The following is a 15,180-nucleotide window of genomic DNA, read 5'->3' as shown; positions in this document are numbered from 1 at the left end:
CGTGAGAGCGAGGCCTACCGCAAATGTGCCTGGCGCTTGACCTGTCGCCTAAATAGAAGCGCATCCCGATCCTTCCCCATCAGTTTCAGATAGTCCGCGCGTTTGGATGACCGCTGCTCCTCGTCATGAGAATCGGCGCAGAGGCTCTCGACCGAAGACGCAGGCCCTGGGTTCGTGATCCTGTCGCCCTCAACTAAGGCCTTGAGGAGGCGGGCTTTCTCGCCTGAGTGTGGCAGTCGCCTGAGTATCTCTTTCGGGTTCGGTTTGGCTTGCTCAGCGGACCATGTTTGCGCGGTTTTCTTGGTGGCTTGGTCGCTTTTGACTTCGTTACTCATGGTGAGGGCTTGGGTGAAGTGCAGTGGACCGAGTTGGAGAATGTTGGGTCTGTGAGTGTATGCGTGTGTTCGATATGGACGGTTGGATGTAAGGTGGAAATGAGATATCGACGAGCGAGAAGGGATGCATAACTTCCTTGATGCTCTTTCAAGAGGATGATCCGTCGCCTACGGCTTTCGAACGTGAAGTGATCTGGAGGATCCAATCGCTCTTTAGTAGAAAAGATTGACGGTGACTGGCAGCTGGATGATCAGTTCTTGATAAGACCCGGACTGTCAATCAATTTGCCATGGGAAGGCCTCGTTCGTGACAGGATGTATACGAGTAAGTGATTTGATATATTCAATTTGATCTTTTCTTTTTCTCATTTAGCGTATGGACAACCGGTCTCAGAAGGTGATCAAGTCAGGTAGCAAGCGGCAAATTTCGACACAAATAGAACTCCCAGATGCGCCACCGAACCGCCAAAAAACAAAAAGCGAATGAAGAAACTCCAACCCGCATGCTCGAGCCTATTTTTGTTACCCTGCATCTGCTCTACCTTAGAATCCGTAGCCACTTTGTCCGTACGGTGTGGCTCCGTAAGGAGTCTGGGCACTGGCTCCCCATGCGCCTGCCCCATTCCCGTACGAGGTCAAATTGCCATCAATGCCCTCTGGTGGCTCATAGTTGTCTTCCCCGGCATCCAGCATCCCGGCATCGTCGACGCCTTGTCCATTTTCGTCGCCAGAAAGAGCGGTAATGGTCGTAGCTAGTTTACGCTGCAGGACGATGATACCTTGCTGGATGATCGTGTCTGGATCGAGGTTACCGATGCTCTCGACATCCAGGTAGAAGTTGTCGGGCTCGGCATCGTAGTCGAAGGGTTGGTCAGGATTTGCAGCGGGCTCCCAGGAAGCGTTTTCTGAGATCGGCCTTTTACAGCAAGGTGTATGTTAGCTTATGGGACAATAGACCAAGCCTCAAGCTAGACCAGGGATCCTTTTTCTTTCCCAACCAGAAAAAAAAAAACCTGGCAGAAAAGGCATGAGTACGTACCATTCCTTTGCAGCATCCTTCTCGAACCAATAATCCACGTGGCGCAGGTTATTGTGCGGGTCGTACTCGAAGCCCACAGCAGCAGTTGGCGCCCACTTCGCGTGTTCCTTCGCAGTCCCCTTCTTCGCGAGACACGTCAACTTGATCTCCTGGCCCTTGCGCAATTTACAGATCAGAGGTCCCTTCCCCTCTGGATCCTTGATGACAGGGTCACCAATGACGTCGTTCATACGCTCGCCCACAATAATCAGGTCACGCGCGTAGACAGACATGATACCGGAGCTACAGCGAGCGTGCAGCTGAAGCGTGACACTGCAGCGCACGCAGTGATCATCGCAGTCGCAGTCACGGGTGTAGTCCAGGTCCTGGTCGCAGTTCTTCGCATTGAGAGGAATCATGCCGAGACGGTGCGCGAGCATCTCGTCTGGGAGGATGGAAGTGTTGGCTTCGATCTCAATCAGGTCGAGGGCGAGGGTGGGAACTTCGGCGAGCATCGCGCGGCGGAGCGAGTTGGCGAAGGCCGTGTCGACGGAGCTCAGGCGGAAATCAACACGGTAGGGCTCTACCTGCTGCATGTTAGGAGCTATTCGAAAGGAGATTGCCTCATTTCCAGAAGGCCTTTTCGTGTCGTAGATGGCATACCTCGCGGACCGTCACTTGCGGGCCTGTGGGCTCAAGATCCATCTCGTAATCCATATTGTGCTGTGCGGCAGCGTTGGTCGCTGCCACCCGGTTCCGAAGTGTGATTTTATCTTTTGTGCATTCAGGAAGATCAAATCGAAGGGCTTAGGATCGATCAAGCTGGGGTGGGAAGCTGGGATAGGGCGTTGACAAGTGGGTGAGGGTAGGCCGCTTGCTGAAGCGCGGTTTTGCTGATTTGCTCGGAGCGACTTTGCCGCTTTTCCTAATCGGGACCTCCCCAATTGACTACTTCCCTTCTCTGGTATTTATTGCTCTTACTACAAACAAGAAATGAATTCCAAGTAAACGAACCTTTAGCTGCTTAGTCTATCTGTGTTATAAGAGCTAGGATTCTCGTTTGGAATTGTGCTAGCGATTACTGAGGTACAGGATCTCCAACCACATAAAGATCAACTGAGGCCCATTGGCGTTTCGTCACTTGTGGGATGGGGGGTAAAATAATGCGACGAAACGGAAGTCGGTATTTCCAGAACGGTGACCATGAATAGTCAGGAGCATTCTCCAGGTTCTTGAGAATCCATCCTGAACAAGGTGGAATGTCTATGAAGAGAATCGTTGCAGCAACAGAGCAAAAGCACCTGCAAGAACATGGCGGCACATCAAGCAGTCTCACTCACCAGAGTGGGATTTGACGGATGTGATGCAAGTAAAGGTGTCGATAACAGCGAAAGCAAAAAACCCACCGGTGCCCTCTTTTTTTTGGTTTGAGAAAGTCGTGTCGTGTCATAATCAGGGAGACGGCATGGAACAGCGCCCATCACCCTGTGCGAAATGTATGAAAAATCCATCGATATCGGGAAAACAGCAATATGTACTGGATGAGAAGAGACTAGCGCTTCATAGAGCTGCGGCGGAGAGCTTCAAGCAGCTCGGGCCGGTTGGCCAGCGCAATTTCAGCTTCGGCAAAGCTCACCCATCGTCGAGTGCGCTTATGACTCTCAGGCCACTTGCTCTCCTCGCGGTCCACAGTCACCTCAAAGAAGTGATAAGAGGCCTTGGGAGCTTGGGGGGTCACTGAAGGAGGAGGGCGCGTATCCTTGATCTGGCCCAGATCGGCTTTGATGCTGCAAATGACACCTGCCTCCTCCCAAGCTTCGCGGCAGGCAGCTTGCTGGGGCGTGGCCTCATCGAGTTCCCAACCACCCTTGGGCAGAACCCATCCTCCGGGGCCGGCAGATTGAATCATGAGAACTTTTGTCTTGTCAGCAGAGAGCGGGACGACACCGGCCACAAGGCGCTCGCCCATGGCACCGTAACCTATATGGGCGTGTGCATGTCAGCATTCCAGTTGCAGATCGAATGCATGGAGGCGGGCAAGGCACGAGGGGTAGATCCAATTGGCCCCATGCTCTTCCACCATGACGACACTTACGTTGGTTCGTGCGGCCAACGCGCGACACCATCGATGGGGCCTGCGCCATTGTGAAGCACGGTAATTTCCCAATAGGGTAGTCGGAAGCCGCTTCGGGGTTCGGTCACACCTCCCACGGGTTTCCGGAAGTGTAGAAGAGGGGGGGGGGAAAAACAACCAGAGAAGAAAAAGAAGGGTATTGGAGGAGAGGAGGGGGTGGGAGAGCGGACGGAATAGATAGAAGGGTCGAAAATCGGGAGTCGAAAAGAGAAAGGAGAAGCTTTACAGCTCAAGCCCCCAAGGAGCCTGGAGGGAGAGAGAGGGAGAGAGGCCTTTGAGGAGGGTCCGCGGTTCTGTCGGCGACGGCGGTCGGAGGAAATTTTTTTCCCCAATGCGGGGAGAAGAGGGACGGGGAGGCGGAGATTAGGTCTTCCCATTCATTCCCGTGGTGGACGGGATCCTGGAATGAGGCAAAGTGAAAAGAGGCATGGTCGAAGTGTTAAGATGAGAGGAGGTGAAGTGTAGAAAAAAGATGAAGTGGAGGGGCAGACCGGCGGCGCCGTCCGGCGCGATCGGGAAAGGTACCACTGACTAATTTTGGTAACGCAGTACCGTGCATTTTACATGCAGGGCCGATGGGTCTTCTGCGAGACATTCTATTTGATCCTCTGGCATGCAATTGGAACTCCTTGGAACTACTGTGCATCTGGGGGAGGAAGCATGTTTTCTTTTGGCGGGTAACTAGGCTTAGCGGGTGCTGGATTGGGGGGGTTGCAGAGAAACTAGCTATAGCTAGTCTGTTCTGGAATGCGGAGAGTCTCTTTTCTTTTTCCTACCTCGACTTGGACTGTCCCTGGGTTCTCTCCTTTCTGGGGAGGTTGATGCGGGTTATAGATGGCCTGTACTGGCCTATAGGCTGCATGGGTCATGTGACGGGCCCTGCAGATACAGGAATAGACTATTCCGTTACATCCTTAGAGGTACGGAGTACCCAGGACTACCATGAATACCAGATCATGCAATGGGACCACTCCCACGGACAGTTTCCCCCCCTTGGCCCTGTCCTTCGTACTGGAGACCCTCACCTTCTTGGCCCACCAGCCTCATGGCCATGCCCTAGACCCTCGGGTACCTCAACTTCGGTACCGAGAACAGGGAAATTGGAGCGATTCGATTACAGATCTCCGATCTGGCAGCTGGGCACGTTACAGGAATGCAAAAGCTTGAAACTCGGGGCCTTGGACCTTGTACATGATCCCTGTAAATCTGTTGTAGAGCCTCAGGATTTCCAGATGCATAAAACACAGCAGGTATTACTGCAGTACCTATCAACCTGTAATACCAACCCCGCTTCCATCCCTCTTCCTTTTCCTCCCCGCCTCCTCTCTATTTAGAGTCTCGTCCCACCCCGTCTTAGGCCACCGTGACTTTGGGTACACGCGTTTTCCTTTTCAATTTTGCCACGATCCACTAGATCTTTGTCCTGCATCTTTTTCCAGCTTTTTTTGACTTCCGCCGGTGCCGCCAACCAACCCGGACAGCCAACCCGCGAAGGAGGGGGGAAAAACCAAACGTAACTAAATGGATGTGGTTGACGCCGAACGCGCGCGACAGCTGTCGCTATTCCGTCCGTTAGGTACGTCCCACTTGGTCCTTCCACCACTAAGACAAGCTCTCAGAGCCCCGTGGCGCTTCCACTGGCCCTGCGGCTCGCCAGGGCCGATACCGCGGGGGATTGCCATCCCTCCTGCAGGCGATCCTTCCCTGTTTACTCTAAAGCCCTAGTTCCCCTCCTCCCCTGCTAACCGGCTACTCTACTAGGCTACCAACGCAGTAACGACTGCGGTTACTGCAAATCGGATAATGGTGGAAGTAAGTTGCCCCTCTTTGTTTTCGTTCCGGATTCGACTCGGAATTCTTTCATTGGGCCTCGCCGGCGCCTCCGGAGAGAAAGCCACAGAGCCCATAGATCGAAGCCAAGTTGACACGTCATGGTACAGGTGCGTCATACTACACCAGCTCCGTCGCCGTGAGGCCTGAGCACTATGGTGAGCTCATTGATCGAGGCTGGAGAAGGTATGGCGTCTGATGCGCAAATATTCTCCAATCCCATGATGGCTAATAATCATACAGATCAGGTACTCTGTACTACAAGCAGAACCTAGCACGGTCATGCTGCCCTCATTATACGCTCAGACTGCCTGTTGCTGAATTTCGCCCCCGTCGCGATCAGCGCAGGGCGATCAATCGCTGGAACAAGTTTGTCCTTGGTCCGGAGTATATGCGCAAGGTCTCACAGCTATGTCCGCGTACTCGAGAGTGTGTTCCCTGCTGGTTGGCTGCCGGCATTTCCTATCAACTGACGGTCTGTACAGAGAGAAGCGGTATCGGAAATGTAACTTCGATCTCCAGTCAGCCGTGCATGAGGCCGAGTACTCGAATCTCAAGCGTCCGATTGACCCTGCCACGAACCGTCCGCTGGAGCCCGCGCATCGCTTCGAGGTCAATCTTGAGGGCGATTCGACCTCGCAAATGAAACATGAGGTTTTTGTCAAGTATCAAACCAAAATTCACCGCGACCAGCCTTCCCGGTGGAAGATGAAGGACTTCAAGGGGTTTTTGTGCTCGGGCATCAAGCGATCGCCTGCCCCAGGCTCCAAGGCAGATGAAAACCAAAAGAAGCTCGGTTCATGGCACCAGTGCTATCGGCTAGACGGGAAGCTCATCGCAGTTGCGGTTCTAGATTTGGTACCTAATGGCGTAAGCTCAGTGTATCTTTAGTGAGTCGACCAAACATTGGAAGGTTTCACATACTAACGAGACCGTCAGCTACGATCCAGATTACGAGGAGTGGGAATTCGGCAAGCTAAGCGCTTTGCGAGAAATCGCTTTCTCGCTAGAACATAGCTACCCCTTTTATTACATGGGTTCGTAGAATCTCTAGCTTCATGTGATCATATTAAGCCTTGATCTGATCTGAATGTCGCAGGATTCTATATTCACAACTGCCAAAAGATGCGGTACAAGGGGAACTTCCGCCCACAATACATTCTTGGTGAGTAACACAACGGGCGGCCGATTCAAACCCGCCAGGAAAGCACTGACAAGAGGACTAAATGTTTTGAACAGACCCAGAAACATACACGTGGGATCCATTGGAAGGAGAGCTATCTGAAAAACTAGACAAACGCTCTTACGTCTCTCTTTCGAGAGACCGTGCCGGACCTTCGGACTCGCAACCCATCCCGCTCGACCCTGATGTGAACGAGGAAGACCTGTCACTCTTTGAAATAAACATGCCAGGCACGCTTACACTAGATGAAGTCAAGGCCCTCGACCTAGACCACTGGCTTTTGCTAGTGAGAGGAACGTTTGTGGAAATGATAGTAAGCCCTGCGCCGTGCCCTGACCGCTGCACAGTGGATTGATATTCCGAGCTAACATCCTGTAGGACCTCGTTGGGTGGGAAACTATGCCAATGGACCAGCCACAGTCTCTGAAGGGAATCATTGCTGAGTTAGCCGCCGTGCTGGGTCCCAGCATTGTGAAAAACAGCGCCGTGGTGCTGTTCGACTAAAATGGCTGAGTCGACCCTAGGAAACAGATTTACCTAGCTAACATAGGTAGCCATTTCAGATGGTGCGGATGGATCCAATGCAGATGACTATGGACTATTCTTGTGTCCTTCGTTTGTTTCGTATCATGAATCTGTGGCACTAGTCAGCCTGCTGTGTCTGACACGAGCAGTCTGCATGCAAAGCCACCTCATTCAAGGTACCAACGCATCACACACTATGATTTACATAACGAATTACCCAAGAAAGTGGCTCGTATTAGCTTGCGTGGAGACGAAGGAATCGCACTGGCCAACGCATGCAGCTTGTTTCGCGTTTCAAGGCCTCGCTCAGCCACGCAGCAGGATTACTGCCGCCTGGAAGGATTCAGCCACAGATTTTTCAATGCTCAGGCTAGTGATGCTAGCTGGAGCTATTGGCAGATATGCTCATCTACGTCCTCTTGAGATGTCCGAATAATCGTGATTATCGTACTGCGTACTAGTGTGGAATAGGTTCAAATTGAGTAAAGATTGCATAGAGTAGAGTAGTGGAGGGCCGATGCCCAGGGAATTTGCGATATGGAAATAGCCCCCCAATCTGATATGCACGTTGGATTAACAGACCTCTTGACAGGGACGTCATGAGGCTATGGCCAGGAATGCCCTTCTGGGCAATTGGGATGCCAGAAAAGACCCTGTCCGGCAGCCCCAACAAGCCACCCCCTGGAAAGCTTCTTCAACAGCTTCAAGTTTGGGATCCGGCGCTAACAGCCCACCGTATTTCGGAAGACGACTCAGAATCTGCAAGCAGCATGCCAAGGATTATTATGCTCAGTGCAGTGGAGGGCACAGCCGCACGCAGATGCCTCCATTGGTCGTTGCCCATGATGATGCCGATCTTACGCCCCAAAGAAAAGAGGGGCCATTTCACTCCTGACGTATTAGGGGCACCCTGTGTGGAAACACCTCATGCGCGCAACCAAATAGCGACCGCGATACTCTGGCAGTCAAGTGTCAGACTGTATAATTTTTTAACCTCTCCCAAAGGATCCGCCACGGCCCGTATAGGCGTATCAACATGGGCTGCGTTTTGCCCCCCTAGTATAAAGCCTCTCGTCATTCCCCCCACTACGATCGTCAAACAAAGATTTGGCTTTTGAATCTCCCTCCAACCAGGATCTCATTCGCATATTCGACAAGGAACAATCCCCACCGCCACAACCGCCACTATGATGGTCCTCGTTGCTGCTTGGAAAGCGGTGCGTAGACAGATATCTCATCGGGGGATGGACAGCCACTAACTTACACCGTTTGACAGATCGATAAAGGTTTATTAGACGAGGATAAGGTCCACAAGACTCTTGGATATGAGATCGATCAAGATGCGAATGGCCGTGCATCAGATGGCCTGACGGACGAAGAACGCATGGAGCGAATCCGTAAACTCTCCGCCCCAGGGAGCGGCCACCCGTATAATGCCCAGGAACCGCAAGACGAGGAGGAAGAGGAAGGCAAGCCCGCCAAGAAAGAGAGTTCATTGCGCGCAAAGTTTGGTTTCGCGCCTCGTCGCCCGAGCAATGCTAAGGCGTTGGAGCAGAGCATGACACCTGGTGACCCCGCCACCTATAACGCCATTGGGTATGTTGCTTCGACCACTGTTATGTTCCCTTACTTTGCTGACGTCTGGCTTTAGCGAGAAAATACACGAGATGCCCAAAACCTCGTTCATGGCGCTCCAGTAAAGCTGGGCCTCTCCCGTTGATTCGCCTTTGAGCAATCGTTGCGACCAGCCTTCTTCAACAAGCCTGTTCTCCGACCTGCCTGGTGCAGACATATCTTCTTGATACCATATGGATTTTTTTGATTTATGAGCGACGAGCACACAGTGTTTTCTTTTCCTCTTCTATCTTCGTTTTTTCTTTCGGGCCTTTCGTATCTCGGGGACTATATGGGCGTCGACCAGCCGGGTCACCTGAAATTCAGCCGGTCCGGATACAGGAAAACCCGCTGGCAGTTAACAGCGCCACATGACCCACGCTTGGACAGAGTATGCCTTTTTTTTTTTCGTAAAGTAAAGCATCGCTTTGTTGGTCGGCTATGTCAATCAGGTTGCCCCGGCGGAACCTCTACTTCCTTGGAAGCATTGCTGCATAGCATGCGAAAGAATATCATAGTCTATACACGGATACCTCGAATGATTCCCAATTATCTAATATGAGTCGATCGTAATCCCGAATGTATGTCCTAGCCCCAGTGCGTTCAACGGCATGTGCAATAGGTTACCGTGACTCCTTGGACAATCGTTCTGTCAAGGATGTTACCGCCCACTCAAGTTAGAGCCAACGCCAACGCCCCAAAGCTAAGCGAATGCAAATAAGGATAATCAAGACTAAACCCCAGGTAGATCCCCAAAGCTCCAGAGTGAACCTGATATAAAACATACACGTAGCGAAAGGGACCAGCAGTGATACTTGTAGGAGCAGGGTAGTACTTTATTTCTGTTTTCGAAAGCCTTTTCCAATTTTAGTCCACAAGTTGAAGCCATGAAAGTTGAGTAGTTGTAAGAAGAGAAAGCACAGAGCCAGCAAATCTTTTTGCTAGTATCTGGCGGAAAACCCCTGAAATTTGAACGTGGTGGATTTTGCTAGACCTTGGTGCCACATTCTAGAACTGGGTGTAAACGTGTTTGTAATATCCAAAAGGGGGAATCTGCAAACGAAACCCGGTGGATTTAAATGAAACCTGGTGTCATCTTCTAAACAATAGGTGTTGGAGATGCTTTAGATTCCAGGAAAGGAAATTAGTACATAAAACATGGTTGATTGGCCCCCGTCCAGGGGTTTTGCGGGTGTGGAATAGATCAGGTAAAGGTTTCATTTCTTATACTGTCTTATTATAATGTACATAGCTCAGGGCTTCATGTTACCCTATCATCTGGCTGGCCGACCGGATGATGGATACAGAGCCTACAAGAAACTCCAATGAGGATACAAGTACCTCGCTCTCTAAGAATTCTGCCAATTGTCCTGGGCATTTAACACCTGGTAGCCTACTGGAGAGCTGCGGGTTCTTGAGCGGCGACAGTGTATTTGGCGGCAGCGGTAGCTTCTGCGCGCTTTCGCGTTGGAGGTTGTTGAGGACCACCAGGGTTTCCGTGGACTGGGTGGTTGAGAGGGTGATAGAATTCTTCGTTAGGGCCACGGCGATCATACTTAGAGTGATGACCAAGGGAAACCTCGTGTGGCTGATTGAGTGGTGAAAGAAATTTGACAGTATCTAGCCCTAGGAGAATTAGCAAAAGTCCGCAAAAAGTTGAAATCTTTCAATGAATGCATACTGTCTCCAGGCGCAACTAAGGGGACAGCGCTCGTTAGTTCAGCAACCAATGAGGTTGATAGAAGGAGGCTGAGCTTCATGTGGGGCCTTATGAGGTGTGGAATCAAGGCCGTTCTTTGCTATTTTTATTGCAGTTGAAAAGAGGGTTTGAGACCGGAGGAAACCCTAGGGCAGACTTGAGATGTTTATACCCAATTTTAGGGGGGTACGGGAGAGTTTTGCTGATGAAGTGAGCATTGCATTTGAAATCCAGCGGCAGGAGCTCCCACAGGAAATTGAGATGAGACATCAATGCAGACATCGCCCAACTCAGATTTCCAAAACCATGTAGGCAGCCGACCTGCAGATCGATCAGGGGGACGATAAAAACCTACTCGTCGCTATGCTCTACCTTGATCCACATAGACTTTATGAAGGTCTATAAGAAGCACTGATAGGCATTAGACTGGAAAACGGACAAGATTAGATTGAGCTACTAACCAGAAATTGTATCTAACTCATAGAAAGCTTGGTACAGCAGGGTTGGCCCATATTCCAGCGCAATTTTGAATCGCTCCAATGCAAATCAGTCTGAGCCCAAGGATTGCCCGTCCATTTACCGGATTGAACCTGGAACGGACTAGCTTGCTAGGCCTACTCTTCTATTACCAATTCATTACTAGTCCAGGCAGCGTTCGAAAATTGCGAAGAGTGAATTTCTCTGCGGGAGTATAGATCGGAATCAATAAATATACGGAAATGCATGCAAATCCACAAGCCTCTGACCGAGCCAGGAAAGCTCAAAAGCGTTCGAAAGCAGCCAGCGGCCAAAAGTACTTGCATCAAGGGACGGAAGATCGAGGAGAACAAAGAGAAAAAGAAGAGGAAATCAATGAACTAGTTTGCCGCCGTGTGTCTATCCCTTTTGTCCTGCGCACACTCGCCTTTCGTTCTCCTGATTCGCCGGGTAGATGAATATACGCCGAAGGAGGCAGACCAGATCAGCAGAGTCCAAGAACGGGGAACGCCAGGGTTTGGAAAAGGTACCCATAACCAAAGGCCAAAAAAAATATCAAGAATCAAAAACACAGAAATGAAATGCAATCCAAAATCATAGCCTCAAAACGCCGTGACTCATAGGCGACACCAGGTCCCAATGCAGCAAAAGTAACATAGACAGAGAAGGGGAGGGGGGGGGAGGAGGATAAAGGCAGGTTGATCGAGGGCCAAGAGAGGTGGTTGATAGAGGGGAGACAGGGAGGAAAAAAAGGGCAAATAACCATGCAACCCCAAAAAGACAGGATGAAAGGAAATCCACCCCTGACTCAGTATGTATACTAAACACCGTCCAAAGCCGCCCCCTCGTCCTCACGGTCTGAGCCCGTGAGGACAGAGTACGATGGCCTCCTGCCAGCCCCATAGACCATCTCCATCAGTTTCGCCTTCTGGCGCTCGCGCACTGTCCTCAGGTAGTCATACGTGCCTTCTAGACCACGGATCTGGCCGTCAATCACCGCTTCAACGGGCCCAAGCATGCGCCCTGCAGCCCCGGAGCTGGCAGCAGCCGCGGCACCGCCCTCCACTCCGACGAAACTGACCGAGTCATTCCGTCGGACCAGTGGACTGACAAGCTTCCGTCGCAGCGTCTCCAGGTTCACCTTCAGTGTCAACAGGCGGCCTCGGTGGTCCACAAGAAGATGCTTGTTCGCGACAGTGCGGCTGCGTACGTTTGCGAGGAGACGCTTGTTCTTGTCATACTTGCGCACGGCGACGGCGTCGGGGCCTAGGACTCTGGTCCAGAGGGAGCTGAGCATCTCGCCTTCTTCGCGTTCCTGGGCGTCTGATTCGCGGACTACTGTGCGCTGAAGGTTGAGGAATTGACGGTCGATAGATTCGAAGAGCGCGAACAGCGCTGTTGAATGGGTGAGTTCGCTGTTAATTGATTCTTCTAAAACCGAGAGGAATTCTGTGAACGTTCTCGTTATCGTGGCGCGGGTGCGTTGCGCAGACGTCTGCCCGAAGACAGCCATGACGAGATGGCCGAGCGGCGTCGTGGTCGTGCCAGCGACCCCACCATCCGCGACCTCGGTGGTGCGTTCAAGAGCGCCAACCCTTGACAACATATTGTGTACATTGTCGAAGATCACCGTGGGCACAGTGCTGGGTGGCTGGGCGGAGAGGGTCTCCAGCTCTCGCTTGGCCCAGTCCATTACGATCAAAATAGAGTCGATATCTGAGTCGACATTGGCAAAGAATCGGGTCAGCTCGAGAGACAGCGACTTCAAAGAGTCTGAGAGCTCATCCAGCTGAGCCACGATAATCGGAGCGCTGGTCATGTTGGTACCGCGAACCGACTCGCTCAGGTCCCAGACCGCCACACCGGTCTCTTGGAGAGTGCCGATCTGCTGAACCCCATTCTCTGAATAATAGATCAAAGGCTCAAAGGAACGGGCGAATCCAGAGAGCTTTACCAGATCAGGGATTGCTTGGGGAGGCCGGGCAGAGCAAAGCTCTCATGAAAGCAAAGGAGAGGAGGAGAACCACGATCGACAAGGTCGTATTGGATTTGGAGCTGGTGATTCGATCGAACTTAGTACGTAGATAATTAGTGATAGCGGCGATGGGTTCGCGATGTTGGACTTCCGCTCTCACGGCGAACCGGATATCTTGATATAAGCGTCAGCGATACCATATATACAACTTTGAGAAGGCAAGCCAACTCAACGGGGGAAGATCAGAGAGTGCCTACAGTTACTTAGGTTCTCCGTCCGGAAGCCCATCTCATCGGCTTGAGGGGCTTTGGCCATTTCGCTTCCTTGTTTCCGTTGCGCCACGGGGCTAGGGGAGCGTCCACTTTGTGGAGTGGGGGACTCCAAAGGAAGTGGGACGTTGGCGGCAGCAGTGGCATCAGCCAGGTCAGCGTGTTCGTTTGCTTTGGTCTTTGTGGGGTCCTCCAATGCATCTTCGTATTGCGGGCTTGGTTCACGCGACAATGAAGGGGACATGTTCTGCAGCCCGGCCGTCGGCTTCAACTCTAGCCGCTGCCCCTGGAGATCGGTGGGCCTAGTATATGGCTGGCCTCGGTACCAGCCACTGCCCTGCACGAAATCATGGCCGCGCAACGTGGGCGGGGACCAACGGTCATTTGCAGGGTCCGAGATCTCCTCGTCTGAGTCTTCGGATCGAAAGCCGGAGTGCTGCGAAGGCATCCCAAACAGCGGGAATCGATGCGCATTGCTGTTATTCTCAAAGTCTTCAAGTGACGCATCCAACGACGGATGGTCGTCAAAGACGTCGTCTAGCTCGTCCAACATTGGGGACGGCGATTGCCGGATTTGGCGCTGCAGGCTAGAAAAGGTCGCCGGGACGCAGCGCAAAGCGTCCTGCGATCGAATTTACTGGGGCACAAGGCTGAAAAGGAAAGCGGTTAGTCGAAGCGCCGGAGCTTGTGTCTCATGCGCTGAGCAGGACTTGTGGGATACGGAGAGATGTTGGGGCAATGGCGCCGTCCGACAATGTGACAATCGGACCCCGCGGCAGATGCGACAGATGCGACAGGATGCGATGCGCCGGCCAGGAGGAGAGGTTTTATATAAATAATATTGATGTATTGGAAGCGTAGGGACTGCGGAGAGACAGGGGGATGTTATGGGACAGATTGTAGACAACAGGAACCACCACGGAAATAAAGCCTTGATCTTGCAGAGGGTTGAGGAAGAACGCCTCGAGCAGCAATGCGGGAGAAGAGGGAACTCATGGTGAAGGGGGTGGCTGGACCAATTACCCGAAACCTTGCGGGGGGGTTCAGGATGCACAGGCTGCAGATGTAGTCCACAAGTACCTTGGAAGTTCCTGGGGGCGCATGATAGGCGGGCATCGAGACCTGTCGAGTACTTGCCGGGGAATCGAGTCGGTCAGGCACACCTTGGGCACGCTCTGTACCAATCATTGGACGTACACGCACCCCATCTGATACAGCAGGGATGGGGCGGGATTCCTCGACCTAATTGGCCACCCCCTTCCCTGACCCTGCAGAAGGCTACAGAAATACGGCGCCGATTGTAGATCGGCGAATTCGAGGAATGAAAAGAAAAAGAGAGGAGGGAGAGATCACATCTATTGTGGGTCAACCATGGATAAACTGAGATAAAATTACATGCCCGGTCCCGTGGATGCCCGGAAAATCAGCCCACGGCCCCGGCTAATTTCGGACGTCTATCGGCGCCGCAGGACGGGGTTGTGAATGAAATCGAAAGAGCCGTGAAGAAACATCATGTCGTCTTTTATGCGGTGTTTTCCTTGAGGAAGCTGTGGCGGGGGTACGTCAGTATCTGCTCGGCCGGAGAGATCGCGCGGCGTGGCGTAGACTTACGTGATCAGGTCGTTGCGCTCCTTGCCCTTCTTGAGACCACCGAAGGCCATCTTGGTACCGGGAATGAACTTCTTGGGGTTCTCGAGGTACTTGAACTGTAACGCGGGAAGAGTGATTAGATGGCTGCTGTAGAACTTTGGCGCCGGTAGTACTCACCAGAGTGTCCTCGTTCCAAGTGACACCAGCCTGCTTGTTGGCGTCGGTGTAGGAGTAGCCCTCGACCTCACCGGTCTTACGGCCGAAGAGACCGTGAAGCTTGGGGCCGACCTTGTTGGCACCGTCAGCCTCGACAGTGTGGCACTGAGCGCAACGGGTCTGGGAGAAGGGTCAGCGAAAGTCCAGAATGGGGAAAGGGTACATTGATATAGAGCCAATGTTGCTACTCACCTGGAAGAGCTTGGCACCCTTGGCGGCGTCACCTGCAGAAGTTGTGTTAGAAACAGGCTTCTTGGGTGGTTCCTGTGTGGTTGCAGCGGCATCCTCTGCAGCCAATTCGACCCCGGCCTTCAT

The 15,180-nt window shown here is 52.3% G+C and overlaps 8 protein-coding genes across 8 annotated transcripts; 2 read left to right on the top strand and 6 right to left on the bottom strand.

Moving 5' to 3' along the window:
* Positions 1 to 14: 14 nt before the first annotated feature.
* On the bottom strand, positions 15 to 335 carry N7468_007233 (uncharacterized protein; the record flags this gene model as incomplete). Its single annotated transcript, XM_058476529.1, has 1 exon — positions 15 to 335. The coding sequence occupies one exon, from the start codon at positions 333 to 335 to the stop codon at positions 15 to 17; it is 321 nt and encodes a 106-aa protein (XP_058329419.1).
* A 543-nt stretch (positions 336 to 878) lies between these two features.
* Positions 879 to 2,070, bottom strand: N7468_007232 (DNA-directed RNA polymerase II core subunit RPB3; the record flags this gene model as incomplete). Its single annotated transcript, XM_058476528.1, has 3 exons — positions 879 to 1,251; positions 1,375 to 1,940; positions 2,017 to 2,070. 3 exons carry the CDS (start codon positions 2,068 to 2,070, stop codon positions 879 to 881), a joined length of 993 nt encoding a protein of 330 aa, XP_058329418.1.
* An 835-nt stretch (positions 2,071 to 2,905) lies between these two features.
* N7468_007231 (NUDIX hydrolase) lies at positions 2,906 to 3,497 on the bottom strand (the record flags this gene model as incomplete). Its single annotated transcript, XM_058476527.1, has 2 exons — positions 2,906 to 3,333; positions 3,449 to 3,497. 2 exons carry the CDS (start codon positions 3,495 to 3,497, stop codon positions 2,906 to 2,908), a joined length of 477 nt encoding a protein of 158 aa, XP_058329417.1.
* Positions 3,498 to 5,008: 1,511 nt separating this feature from the next.
* On the top strand, positions 5,009 to 7,004 carry N7468_007230 (arginyltransferase; the record flags this gene model as incomplete). Its single annotated transcript, XM_058476526.1, has 10 exons — positions 5,009 to 5,063; positions 5,107 to 5,193; positions 5,249 to 5,299; positions 5,428 to 5,503; positions 5,561 to 5,746; positions 5,803 to 6,207; positions 6,257 to 6,354; positions 6,417 to 6,482; positions 6,557 to 6,813; positions 6,879 to 7,004. 10 exons carry the CDS (start codon positions 5,009 to 5,011, stop codon positions 7,002 to 7,004), a joined length of 1,407 nt encoding a protein of 468 aa, XP_058329416.1.
* A 620-nt stretch (positions 7,005 to 7,624) lies between these two features.
* Positions 7,625 to 8,676, top strand: N7468_007229 (uncharacterized protein; the record flags this gene model as incomplete). The annotated part of the gene is made up of 2 exons (XM_058476525.1): positions 7,625 to 7,996; positions 8,302 to 8,676. The coding sequence occupies 2 exons, from the start codon at positions 7,625 to 7,627 to the stop codon at positions 8,674 to 8,676; spliced, it is 747 nt and encodes a 248-aa protein (XP_058329415.1).
* A 1,229-nt stretch (positions 8,677 to 9,905) lies between these two features.
* Positions 9,906 to 10,193, bottom strand: N7468_007228 (uncharacterized protein; the record flags this gene model as incomplete). The annotated part of the gene is made up of 1 exon (XM_058476524.1): positions 9,906 to 10,193. One exon carries the CDS (start codon positions 10,191 to 10,193, stop codon positions 9,906 to 9,908), a length of 288 nt encoding a protein of 95 aa, XP_058329414.1.
* A 1,442-nt stretch (positions 10,194 to 11,635) lies between these two features.
* Positions 11,636 to 13,612, bottom strand: N7468_007227 (uncharacterized protein; the record flags this gene model as incomplete). Its single annotated transcript, XM_058476523.1, has 3 exons — positions 11,636 to 12,763; positions 12,840 to 12,964; positions 13,048 to 13,612. 3 exons carry the CDS (start codon positions 13,610 to 13,612, stop codon positions 11,636 to 11,638), a joined length of 1,818 nt encoding a protein of 605 aa, XP_058329413.1.
* Positions 13,613 to 14,581: 969 nt separating this feature from the next.
* On the bottom strand, positions 14,582 to 15,180 carry N7468_007226 (c-type cytochrome; the record flags this gene model as incomplete). The annotated part of the gene is made up of 4 exons (XM_058476522.1): positions 14,582 to 14,606; positions 14,671 to 14,765; positions 14,827 to 14,985; positions 15,058 to 15,180. 4 exons carry the CDS (start codon positions 15,178 to 15,180, stop codon positions 14,582 to 14,584), a joined length of 402 nt encoding a protein of 133 aa, XP_058329412.1.

This window comes from Penicillium chermesinum (genome assembly GCF_028974085.1).
Source record: "Penicillium chermesinum strain IBT 19713 chromosome Unknown utg000005l:1.0-4115287.0:1.0-4118363.0, whole genome shotgun sequence".
Classification (NCBI taxonomy): domain Eukaryota; kingdom Fungi; phylum Ascomycota; class Eurotiomycetes; order Eurotiales; family Aspergillaceae; genus Penicillium; species Penicillium chermesinum.
This window is presented reverse-complemented; position numbering and strand designations above follow the sequence as displayed.